The 13,259-nt window shown below is 44.2% G+C and overlaps 1 protein-coding gene across 4 annotated transcripts in view; it reads left to right on the top strand.

Annotated features, from left to right (window-relative positions):
• The first annotated feature begins 1,648 nt into the window (after nucleotides 1-1,648).
• IGF2BP2 (insulin like growth factor 2 mRNA binding protein 2) overlaps nucleotides 1,649-13,259 on the top strand; it is a 164,754-nt gene continuing 153,143 nt past the window's right edge. For 2 of the 4 annotated variants that reach the window (XM_047732270.1, XM_047732243.1), the window contains exons 1-2: nucleotides 1,650-1,968; nucleotides 3,565-3,625. In XM_047732270.1, the coding sequence (XP_047588226.1) occupies nucleotides 1,791-1,968; nucleotides 3,565-3,625 (239 nt within the window). In that variant the 5' untranslated portion in view covers nucleotides 1,650-1,790. Of the gene's footprint in view, nucleotides 1,969-3,564; nucleotides 3,626-13,259 lie in introns of all 4 variants that reach the window. The other 2 variants (XM_047732261.1, XM_047732253.1) reach the window with 2 other exon arrangements.

The raw sequence follows: 13,259 nt of genomic DNA, 5'->3' as shown, positions 1-13,259 counted from the left end.
ATTTATTTATTTTTAAACAAGCCGCGCTCCCTCCACCCTCTTTGTCAACAGGAACGACAGTACTTCACGACCCAGCCAGGAGATCTGAACCTGTTTCATCTTTACCAAGAGATCCCTAATGTCCTCAAGAACTGTTATTCCTCAGGTCAAACCATCACCACCGCTAAGGTCCCCCAGAAGTCCAGATCTTGGAATCTTCTGCCCCTTGTTCACCTCTGAATCCTGCCAATTTTTTTTTTTCCCCCTGCCCTGTGTAATTTCATTTCCTGGCTGGGCTCTAACCACCAGACTTCCAGCCGGGCCCCGGAACTCCCAACAGCCTCCAGCCCTTCTGGCTCCTTCCCTAGCCCCTCGGCTCGGGCTGCTATCATCCCAACCCTGCCTCTTCCGTCGGTCACGTTGTTTCCTCCGCTTGGAAGGACCTCTTTCCTCCCCGGGCCCTTCCCAATGCTCGGGGAACTCCTACACAGCCCGAGCGCCTCCGCTTCCAGCCACCCTCGCCTCCCACCACGCCAGCTCTGGGAGCAAACCCGGCCTCCGAGCCCGGCACCGAGCGTCGGTCCTCCCGGCCGCAGCCCCTGCCCCCTCCCCGCTGGCCTCCCTACCCGCCACCTGGCTTCGCAGCGGCCGCTCGGGAAGCCCTCGGCACTTCCCAGAATAGAGAGCAGCTGCCAACGTCAGGCTGCCGCCCGCCGCGGGGTTCCGGGCGCATGGGGTGCGGGCGGAGGGGACGTGACTCCGCTCTGGCCTTCCGTCTTCCCCCAGCGGGCCGGGAAACTGAGGCCCACAGCCAGCGGCAACTTCCCCGGGGTGAGCAGTCCGCGAGGGCCCGGCCAGTCCCGGGCCCCAGGCATCCCGACTCCTGTCCGCGATCCCCCGACCACACGCGACGCCCGGTCGCCCCGGAGAGCCCGGCGGGGAGCGGGTCTCTGAGGGAGCGCTCCGCCCGGGACCGCGCAGGGCGGCAGACGCGGCCAACTCGCCGCGAAAGTTGCCTCCCAGCCTGCCCTCGCCTCTCACCTCCGAGACACACCTTCCCGCGGGCCCTGGCAGCCGCACTCTCACATCCGGTCCACCTTGCGCACACCCCTCTCCATGCTCTCCCACGGCCCCTCTCCCTCCCACGCCTGCGGCTCGCGGCCGCTCCCCCGCGCCCCCTCGCGCACTCCCACCCGCGCCCGGGGCGCGCCTTCCCCGCCCCGCCGCACGCCTGGCCTCCGCGCCGCGCCCGCCAGGGCTTCTGGCGCCCGGGAGCCCCAGCGCCGGGCGGCGACCCGCTTCCGCCCGCCCCGCGGGAGGCAGAAGCCCGGGTAGCCGTGCGGTGGGCGAGGGGCTCGGCGGCGCGGGGCGGGGAGGGGGCGCTCGCTAGCTCTCTCTCGGCTTCGCACACGCCCGTACAAACTCTCACACAGACACACGCGGGGTGCGCTGCCGCCGCCCGCCGCTGCTCCTCCTCCCGCCACCGCCTTGAGAGGGAGAGAGAGAGAGAGAGAGAGAGGGAGAGAGAGAGAGAGGGAGGCAGAGAGAGCGCTTTGTCCGCGCGCCGCCGCCCGGCCCGGGACTCTGCCCCGAGGAGGCAGCCGCGCCGAGTCCCCGCCTCCGCCTCTGCCCCCGGGCGGGCCGGGCCGGCCGCGGTGGGGGGAGCCAGGCTGAGGGTGGGGGTGGGTGGCGGGCGGGCGGAGGGCGGGGAGGGGGGGCGGAGGAGGAGGAGGAGAGACGAGGGCAGCGGAGGAGGCGAGGAGCGCCGGGTACCGGGCCGGGGGAGCCGCGGGCTCTCGGGGAAGAGACGGATGATGAACAAGCTTTACATCGGGAACCTGAGCCCCGCCGTCACCGCCGACGACCTCCGGCAGCTCTTCGGGGACAGGAAGCTGCCCCTGGCGGGACAGGTCCTGCTCAAGTCCGGCTACGCCTTCGTGGACTACCCCGACCAGAACTGGGCCATCCGCGCCATCGAGACCCTCTCGGGTAAGCAGTCGCCGCTACCCCCCTCCCCCCGCCTCGCCTAGCTCAGGCCGGGACGGCGCCCGGAGGGAGGCCGAGCCCTGCGGGCGGCGCCCGGCGGGGGCTCCCGCGCCGGCACGCTCACTTCCACGCACCAGACCCTCAACTCTCGCCGCCGGCCGGATCCCGGGACGGCCCTCTCCCCTCCCCCCACCACTCGGGACTCCCCCCCCTGCCCACCCAGCCGCAGCCCTGAGGCGACCCCCGAGCCGCTCCGAGGGTGCCCAGGGCTCGCTCGCTCTCTGGGGGCACCCTTCCTCCGCCTGGCTCCCGGAGCTGCTCTCCAGAGTTTCCCCACCCCCATCCTCAGAGAGCCCCCGTCCCCTCTCTTCCCTGACCTTCCCGTCACCCCCTTTGTCAGGGACCCCCTCCAAATCCTGCATCTCTTTCTCCCTTGACCGGACCTTACCCTTTTCCGTGCCTCGTGCCCGGGACCTCTCGCCCTTTGGCGTCCCCCGAGCCGCACTCTCCTTTCAAGCCCCCCTCCCCACCTCGCCTCGCGGTCCCCCACTTTCTGCACCCCCCCGGCGCCACCCTGATGATCCCCTCCGAGGTTTCGGGGCTTCCCCAACCCCAGCCCCTGCACGACGGCACATCTCTCCCGGTCCTCTCCCGAACCTCAGTCCCCTCTCGCTCGTCTCTCAAGCGCTCCTATTTTTCTCTGAATTTTTTGTCCGATTTTATTGAGAAGAACTCGGGGCTGGGGGCTTTCCGCCGTCTGTCCCCCCGCCTCCCGCTCGGCCAGAAGCACCTTTTTACGAGGTGCCCTGTCTCAACTCGGTGGGGGCTCGGGCTGAGAACCGGGAAAGAGGCGACCGGGGGGCCCGCGAGAGCGCTGGAGCCCAGACGGGAGACGGAGAGCGACACACATACACACTCGCGCGCGCGCGCACTCACCAACTCTCCCTCTCGCACACGCACCGCTCGGAGCCGCGCTCGCCCCCGGGCGGGGAGCCTGCGCCCCCCGAATCCCGGCCCGGCCGGAGCCCCTTCCCCACTGGCGAGCGAGGTGGGGGCGGGGCGGCAGCGAGGCCAAGGTGACACCCAGGAGTCGGCCGGGACTGGACTCTCGCAGAAGCAGTCCCCCGGGTGGTGGTGGGGCAGGAGGAGGGGGTCGGTGCGTCTTCTCGGGGCCACCGGGTGGAGAGGGCAGGGAGGGGAGCGCAGAGGAGCCTTCGGGGCGCGGGTTAGCGGTATGGAGAAGTGGGGGCCGGGAGAGGAGCGGGGCCGCGCCAGCCCTGCAGCTTGAGTTTCAAATGAGCTCATCCTTTCAAATTGGCGCCGCTCTTTATTAAATTTGTTTTTCCGGTAGTGCCACCCACAGCTATACCTGGGGTCGGATCCCGGCTCTCGCCCTTCCCACCTCGTCCCAAGACTAGGGGCGCCCACCTTCCTTCCCACTGGGAACCAAGTTTGCCCAGCTCGAGCCGGGTAGGAGACCCCTGGAGGGCGCCCGAAGGCGGAGCCCGAGCGTGGAGTTATGTGCGTGCCCCTCCTAGACCCCCGCCGGTTTTTATCTAAGGAAGGTTCTGTCTGAGTGCTTTAATTTCTGTTTTAAAGGTAAAGTGGAATTGCATGGGAAAATCATGGAAGTTGATTACTCAGTCTCTAAAAAGCTCAGGTAAATATCTTTTACTTAGTTATTTTGTGATACGGCCTACGTAAAAATACAAAAATACACTCCGTTTTTTAAAAAATGTGCTTTTATAGTTTAAAAAAGGGCTTTTGTTTGTTTTGTTAGTGGAGATAACACAGTTTAGAAAGTTACACTTTTTACTTTCATTATATAAGGTGTTGACTGTGCTTGGGAAATATCTGGTGCCTTATTGGGGGTGAGGGGTGGCGAACCCTAGCTGTGTGAAATTCGCTGGGACCGTTAAACTTGTTTATCAAAACTTGCCTCCCACCCCTACCCCCAGCACAGTGGCAACAAATGCTTGTCAAGACTTCCTGTGAGATGTTAAGAGTAAATATTTACTTTGTCAGCTAAATTGCTTAAGTAAACTTCGCGATTAATTAGGTTTTTTTTTAAGATAGCTTAACGTTGAATAATAAAATAATTTAGTAAGGGGTCAATATTTTGCATAGCACTCTAAAGAAGAAGGTTGTTTGGATTGGATGGCAGTTAAAAAGCCAGACTTTTTTAGTCAGTGAAACTATTGACTATTGCTTCTGAGCGTTTTGTTGTTGTTGCTTTTAAGATATGTTTGAGGCTGAACAAGAATCTGTGAAATCTGTAGGTTATATTTAAGTGCACTGTTGTTAATGAAGGAGTAAAGAGCTTTGTGGAAGTTGGATTTCTCCACAGTGATTTGCCTACGTGAGAAATATCTATGAGGAGAGAATGAGGGAGAACATCTTTGTTTAAAGTTTATTGTGGACTTTAAATCGGGGCCCTTTATTACTCATTCTAGATTTTTTTTCTCCCATGTGTCGTAACTTAGTTTATATCCCATTCACATACATTTCTTCACCATTAGTCATTAAGTAGCTGGATTGAAAACTCTAAGTGAAGTCTTTGATTTACCACCTTTACAATTTGTGATACTCAACAGTGTAACCACTAACTTGATTTTTACCAGGATTGAATAAGTTTTAAAACAAACTGACTAATTTTATAAATACTTAGATGTTGTGTTAAAGAGGTTTTAAAAACTGTGGGCGTCTTTTCAGATACTTTTATTTTAACTAAGCAACAGAATATCTTTTGTTTGCAAATGATTCTGTGAGGTGTCACAAAGCTACTGACTTTAGAAAAAGGTAAAAGTTATGATTTGCAGCTTCATGTGTAATATTAAGCTAGTTCTTCTCTCCAGGAACAGATGTAATGTGTAACTGGTTTTTCAGTTAAGTGTTTTAATTTATAAACTTTTCTATAATTTTTTTTTTTTTGCCTGAGAAATTCAAGTTGAAACTTTCTGATCTATTAAGTACTTATTGTAAGTTTAAATTACTCATCTTACAACACTTGAAAATTTGATGAATATATTGAGTAAAGCTTGAAAGAACCACCTATAACATTTGATGGGCTATTATTCTATAAATGCCTGATTCTATGGGGTGTATGTGCTGGGGGTATAGCTGTTTTGAGCCCTTTCTTGGGTTATAATTAATAAAAATCACTCAAATTTTAACTTTGTTTAGTTGGTGTCTCATTTCATGTTGCAATGTAAGTGAAATACTAATGCATCTGAAGTTATTAACTTATCCTGAGCCTTCTCACAAACAAACTTCTTCTGAACTTTTTCTTTCAAAATGAAGAGGTTATTTGTTATTAGTCAGAGTATCATTTAAGTAATTTTGCTGTGTTTATGTAAGAGTTCAGAATTAAAAGCATTCCCAATTTTTTAGTATTAAATAAAGAGCCAACTAGGACTTACATAGTCCTATTAGTACATGATTTCTTTGAACATGTGGGCGATGTGAAATACCTAGGAGGTAGATTAAATGCGCTGTGTATGATTCACTACACTGAAGACGTCTGACATACCAAATGTATGCATAAGCTGCTGCTGTAGAGGGTTGCATCATTTCTGATTGGATGGTTTTACTCTTTTTTCCCCTTTCCTTTATTGGTTTAAAATGCAGGAATTAGTTGCTTGTCCTGCAGGCTAAGGGAGAGATGGCTAATGACTGGCGTTGTGTACTGAGCTCGGACCCTGGGATGAAGCAGCTGTATGTTCTCATGTACAGGGCACTACCACAGTGCTGGCTTTGAAAAAGCAGGGTGCTGTGACATTAGAAACTAAAGCTTTTATGTTATATGGTGACTATTCTGGTGTTCCTTTGTTGCATTTCCATGAAATCTCACAAGTTAGAAGTAGATTTATCAGTGCTAAGTCAGTTCTATGTGTGGTTTTTGTGTTAGTTGAAGGGAAAATGTGAAGAAAACAATTCATGCTCATTGCTCGCTTCCTTAAAAAAAAATCATTCAACAATTGAGTGCTCATTTTCCTTATATTGTTCTGATTTCTTTCTGTTTGCAAGAATGAACTTTAGTATCTACATTCCAAATAAATTTTTTTAAGCAAATGATACTTTGGGAGGAGATGTTTTTATCTTAAGTCATGAAATTATTGGCGTGCCATTTGCTTACCAATTGGGTCTTTTGTTAAGTATCCTTCTAGCATCATTTTACATGTGCTATTATAGCAGACAGACTAGATAACCATTATTTTCTCGGGGTCCTCAGAAGCAGAAAACTCTTTTTCTTTTTTGCCACATGTGTTTCATTCTTATTAGATGCAAATTATTCTAATGCAAACCATAGACAAACCATCTATTTTTCTTACTTGCTAAGTTGGTTTCAAGCTTTGTTGAATATAAATCTTTGGATTGTTTTTCTCTATTCATATTTCTTGGTACTATATATAAATCAAAGATTGCTTAAAGAGGAAGAACCTGGTAGTGACTTTAAAATTCTGTTAAAAGTTGTGGAAACTTCCTTGAGAGAAATTTCATTTTTGATGTCGAGGAGAGTTTAGTTTAAAAACATATACAGATATCTGCATATCTACCTACACACATGCACACACAAGCACATGTCACATAAATCATTTTGGGCTAAGACATACGTGAACCTGAATGTGCTTTGTAACTAAACTTGAATGATTCTGTGAGAAACAAAACTTTGAAAAATGCAATTTCTGCCCACTGCTAGGAAGTAACCAAGTGTTGCTAGACATGCTTTCACTGAGATGGTGTGAATACTATGAGGTAGTGTAGGAAAAAGCTATGAATTTGTCTTTCATGAGTTAAAAATCAGTAATTGTGTTCTATCCAATGCAAATGAATTCGGTCTCCTATAGGAATGTTAAAGAAAACAGTATCTCAATTGTATTTTGCTTGTATGTACTACATTGTGTATAGTTGAATTAAATACCAAAAAGAAAAAAAAAAATCACCCAACCTCAAGCCCTCCCTGCAACAAAAGCTTTTGCTGCATCAATTTTTAATTTTGTAGCAATAGAAAAGACTTTTAAAGGTTAAAATCATATGATAACCTTCTATTTAAAGAATTTGTTGAATTAAAAATTAATCCCTGAATTTAATTATACGGATTACATGTGTGGATATAACATATATTAATATAAAATACATGTCAAAGTGTAAGGTAACTTATGATTTGACTTTGAGTTGGACATTTAGTTTCCCATTTTAAAAAAAGCTAATAATTTTTTCATATGTTTCTAGGTAATGCCATAAAGAATTACACATTTTTGTGACCTTTAAGAGATAAGAATTAGAATTGAAATAGAAGCAATAAAGAAAAAAACTAGTTGATAATTTAGGTGATAATGTAGATTAAAAGTTGTCGCTTACAAATATTAAAAGACTGGCCATTTGATGTTTTATATCATTTAGCTAAATTTTAAAAACCATTGAAAGCTGCAAATCAAAATCCTTTTTATGTGCTGCTTGATTTCCAATTGGTCAAATTCATCTCAGTTTTAAATTTGTATTGTAGCAATTTATAAAAGTACTAAATGACTACATCTCCCCACTAATTCTAAAAGGAGGTTTGGTGAAGTTTAATACATTTTTCAAATGGTGTTTTTAAAAATAATGTTTCCTTGTAATTATGGCTGGATATAAGATGACCAGTAAGGGATGGTCTCAGGGTTTTGTGATTTGTTCTTTTAACCTGAGATTATATGAGAGAAGATTAGTAGTATTTGTACAATAGCTTTTATATATGCTGATAAAATATGTTTTCTTTAAGAAGAATTTTTGAAAGGACATTAGGTGATTAGACCTAATCGTGAATCAAAATTTATATCTAACTATTTTGAGTAGGTGTTTTTGTTTTGTGGAGGTTGCTGCAGTTTTTCAGCTGGGGGGATATAAATGAGGTTGAAAGTACAGAAGAGGATAGTAACTTGGGCACATTTATTAAAAGTCAAAACAATGAAAATCAGATTTCTACAGGAACTTTTTACACATATCTGATACTTTTCAACTTTCTAAATATTTGCTGTCTATTGCTGAATCACTCTTCCAAGTCTTCTAATGAAATTCTCAAAAGTAGATGAGCAATTGGTCAGAGTTGTGAGAGGATATTATGTGAGCTAAGTGTGTCATCTCTGTGATTCAGTGGGGTGTGTGCACATGGGTGTCTGTGTGCATGTGTGCTTTGTGGGGGACAGTATTTTCAGACAGATGGTATCAAGAGGGAAGAGGAGGAAACCTTTAATTGAGCAACATTTGCTCTGAATTTTAGAATCTGACACGGCAAATGAAAATTGCTAGATATTTGAACCTTGTGACAAAGGGACTCCGTGTTTGCTTTGAGTGATACATAACTCTTGTGGGTGGTTGACCTTTTCGAAGCCAGGTCTCAGGCACCTATAGTGGCTTCTGCCCTAAGTGTGCTGCTGGGAGGACGATGCAATGCACAGTCTACTCTCTTCCTTTTGCTTGGATAGCCCCTCTCACTCATAGAGTTAGCTCAGTGATTCTGTGAAGGCTCTGATAATGGATAAGCCATTTTTATAAATGTTAGAAAATTCAAGATTTGAATATGCATTTTCATTTAGAAATTCTATACTGTGGAAGACAGTATATTATTTTGCACAACAGAAGTACTCTGACAGAATCAATTTCATTAGAAACATAAATATTGAACTGGTTTCTTCGGAGACTTTTACAAAAGTTTCAAAATATATTTTTAAAAATTCCATTTACATGCCACCAAAGTGTCTTTACATTCTTTTTGGTGTTGAAGAAGAGAGTGGTGTGGCTTGGCTAAGTCAGTTTGTTAAACCAGTTTTCTGAAACTTTTAGTCAAAAGCATAATTTCTCAAAAGTTATGATTAACTTCTTAATTTGAAGTATGGGATGGTTCTGTTTAACAAAACATGCCCAAGTAATTTATTAGTCAAGGTTTATCCTTTTTACACTGAAATTCAAGTCCAGTCAGTTTGGGTAGTCATTCAGAACACTATCATTGAAAAAAACGTAATAACAAATAAACAACAAACACCTACCAGTAAAGATAGCAGTCTTTCCTCCCATTTATCATCATTAAAATATTTTTAAAAATCTTTTACTTTATAATTTGACTTCGTGCTTACAAACTTGTAATTTTCATTTGGTGGCATGGACTGTATGGGTTCTATTTCGGGCAGCAAAATTGTAGAGTGCTCAGAGCATTATTTTTAAGGTTTTTCTTTTCCTGTCTTGATCATGTACTTTGGTCTTTCCGTAAAATAGTGAAGAAAAATTATTTTCTTTTATAGAAAAATTCAGGTTCTGTTGCTTTGGCTTCTAAAGACAAGGGAGGATATGATAATTGTTTCTTTAATTTGGTTTAGAGTTTGAGGGCATATTGAGGTAAAGATTAAGTAGACCGGAGAAAATGGATGCTTTTACATTAATAGCAGGCCATCAGATCGAAAAGCTAACCCAGTGCCCATCAGTGAATAGATATATGTCTCCTTCTCAAGCCTCTCTTTCTCACTGCGTAATAGTCTTGCATTTTTGAGATATATTTTGTTCATTTATTCCTGGATTTCCTTGTTATTTATCTATGCTGTACTTTATTCTTAAAATGTGATCATTCCTTAGAATTTTCCCATTCTGTGTACTATCAAGAATATTTCATAAAATAGGTGTTTTAATGAGTCCAATAAATGAAAATTAAGAGTTCTGATGCATGTTTTAGACTTTTTGATATTTATCTGTGTCATAAGAACTGTTGTACCTAATGACCAGGAAAATATTTTGGGACCATTGCAATGAGAATATTTTCAGCTTTTCTCATTATGATATAATTAATATGTGGCAGTGTGCGAGAATTTGCCTCAGGGGGAAGCTTGGATTTTTAATTTTTGTTTTAAAAGTGATCAGAAAGGTTGTTTCATGATTCCATGTGTTGATGTGTAAATAATGCTAGTAGCGTTCTCTTGGGGAGATACATGTATTTTTATGTGCCTGCATTGTATATTCATATAGTACGGTTGATGTCCCAGCCCCTTCAACACATTATTTCATTTATTCCAAATAATAATTATGTCAAGAAGATAAGACAAGTAATTTCCTCCCTTTTTTTCTGATGAGGAAACTTAGTTTCAGAGAGATTTAATAATTTGCCTAAGGCCGCATGGCTATTAAATAGTGAAGCTGTGGCTCTAGCCATAGGTCTTCTGATCCTCAGTCCAGCATGCTGAGACTTTTTGCTCCCTCTTTTTTAAGTTAAAGAAGTCAGTCAAAAACATTGGAAGGCTCAAAGGGTGCTTCTCAAGAGTGATGAAAATATATGAAAATAGCTCTGTTTGTGAATGACCCTTTGCAGTCTTATTCTTACATCAATCTGAGTGATCTGTACTTTGTTACAGTTTTTTAGAAACAAAAATAATTAGAAACAAACAGAGGCAATTTAAATGTTACCAGCAGCATTACCTCCTCCCAGCACCATGCTCGCCCATAGACAGAAGTGGGGTTGGAGTTTGTTGCTTTTTTCAGTGGTTGCATTCCTTGTGCTGTGAAATAGAACGCTGCCAAGAAAGACGTATCTCTCTACATCTTGCGCCACACGCATGAGGCAGTGAGCTATAGCTCTGGTCAAGACTGTAAGCCTTGTGGTAAAGGAAAGTCTAGCTCAAGGAATCACTTGGGTGGGTTCTTCCTGGGTTTTAACCACCCCATTGCTGGAGGTCAGGACTATGTTTTGGTTTCTTTTCCTAGTGTCTGCCAGGTCTTTCCCTAGATGTGGTGTCTCTCTGCTTCCCTTGCTGTACAGAATATGGCCTTTGGCCTCTCCTGTGGGGATGGAAGGAGTATTGGTCGGATGGCACCTGTGAAGTTTTTAGAGGTTCTTCATTAATTATATAATCACTCAAAAACATATACTAAATAACAGTTTGTGAAGTGCAGTTCATTTTCCCTTAATTGTAAACTTCTCCTGCGTTTATCCTCTTGTTTTCTTTAACTTTGGGATACTGTCTTGTGTATATGGTGGTGGTGGAAGGGAGAAAGGCACTATCAAGAAAATAATAGGTGAAAAGATTATTTCCAACTCCCCACACATTTCATTTCTTTAAGTTAGGATAGTGTGGAGTAGGATATTGCATGATCTGTGGAATTCTGACTCTGAAGATGAGGAAGGAAGGTAACTAATACTTAGAAAGCAATTCCTGTGTTAGGGGCTGCCCTAGGCTTTCTGTATCTTATTTTATCCTCACGACAGCCAGGAGAGACCTGTACTTCATCCCTATTCCAGATAGGGCTGTAAAGCTTCAGGCTCAAAAGCAATTCCTCCTTCCACCTGACCGAACCTGCTTCAAAGGAACAGTGGTCCTATTACCTTTGCTCTCCTAATTTGAATATAGTAACAGCACCCTACCAGTTAAGCAGGAGTTGTGATAATGTTTACATAGGCTAGAGAGTAACTTTGTATGTTTTTCCCAACTCAGAATAAGAAATAAAATTTACATGTATACAACAGATACGCTGAGGAAGATAAGGGGCTGAAGTTCGGTTATTTTAAAATATAATATAATTGAAAAACAGCTAAAAGTGTTAGTCATAATTGGAGGACACTTTTTGAAGTAGTCCTTCCTATTGTAGAGACGTTAGTAATTATGAAAGAGAGATGTTTTTAAAAGTCATTGTGGCTGAAAATTTAGTGTAAAAAAACATAATGTGTATGCAGTGTGGGGAGAAGGTCTGTATTCATGCCTTTGGCCCAGATATATATTTTTTAAATCCTGAAAAAAGACTCAGGCTTTTTTGTTTAGGACTTAGAATATTGTACAAAGTTTGGCATGGTTTCATTTTCATCTGTATATAAAAAAAATGTATATGTTCTAGAGAAGGAAAATATGGGATTCTCACACATTGCTTTTCATAAAATGATTCATCCAACATTAGAAAAGTTTAAACCTTTCTGACACATGAAAATGTCAGTGAAAGCATAGGGAGTAAAAAGATCTATATGTTCTTTTTGATACAATATTTAAACATTATATATATAATACATTGGTCACTTTTTTAAGTATATAAGACATAAGATACAATTATACTATCAGTGAAATATGAGATATACAAGAATTTTGCTTCTAGATATAGAGGTTGTGCTTTTTTTGATAAAATCATAATCTTATGAGCTTTATTATGATTAAAAAATAATGACTTTTCTCCATCAAGAACCTCTAATAGAGCTTAAAATGTTATCAGAGAAGACATTTTTATTATCTTGCTACATCTCTTTTCTCTTTCTCTTCAAAAAGTAAAGCAAAAAATATGTAATCGAATGGTGATTCTGCAGACAGGTTAACTTCAAACCAATTCACAAAATAACAGATATTTTGAGAAAGCTCATGTGAGGACAGGCGATAACTATATCATATGGAGACCTTTTAATTGAGTCCCTCCTGATTGTTGTGATTTTAACAATGCATAATGAAAAATGGATGTTTTTCTTCATTCTCCGGGTAAGATTTTGGAGTTAAAATATTTGTGCATCTTTGAGAGAGTCAGAGGTAGATGATTCAACAGTTTAACACTAAAAAAAAAATGGAGTTTATCCTCTTCAAATAGAAGGAAGGAAGAAGGGAAAGAGAGAAAGAGAGATAGTTGGAGGGAGAGAGGGAAAGGAAGAGGCCAGGAGATAGGCGGCCATAGGAGCATAGGTGACTGAGTGAACATGTCACACAGCTCGTGCATTCTCTAATTTCGGAGCACAGGGGAAAGACTGGTGTTCACTGATAGTGCATAGAAGACAGTAAGTGACTCCAATGGTGCCAGCAGGACTGAAAATCTCACAGTTTATTCTTTGACGTTTAAAAACTCTAGGAGTATGTGGCTGGCCTGCCCCACAAAAGGTTTTGCATTTCTTTCTATGAGGCCCTGTACTGGCCACTTCCCCCCTCTCTCTCTCTCTCTTTCTCTCTTTTACTCTCATTCTCCTTCCCCTTTACATTTCCGTGGGGATGGCTGGGCAGGTGTCTGGTGTGCAGGCCTGCCTCCAGTGTAGTGCCCCCTTGTTAGCTGAGTTTGGGGAAGCCAGGGAGGCGTGTGTGTGCTTGCTCAGTGTGTTGGAATGTGTGGGTTCTGTGGCATACACTTACCAGGAAAGTGTAGTAGACAGACACACACATACACACACACAACACAGATACACACACATACACACGCACACACACGCACGCACTCATCAGTGGTTGAGTGGTGGTGTCAAACATTGCTGGCTTTTATGAAGAGCTGAAAATTTGGGAAGGAATTTCACAGTGTTGAAAGTTTGGGATATTCCTCCC

Source organism: Lutra lutra, chromosome 1 (genome assembly GCF_902655055.1).
Source record: "Lutra lutra chromosome 1, mLutLut1.2, whole genome shotgun sequence".
Lineage (NCBI taxonomy): Eukaryota > Metazoa > Chordata > Mammalia > Carnivora > Mustelidae > Lutra > Lutra lutra.
The sequence above is the reverse complement of the archived record's forward strand: the minus strand, read 5'-3'. Positions and strand labels throughout refer to the sequence as shown.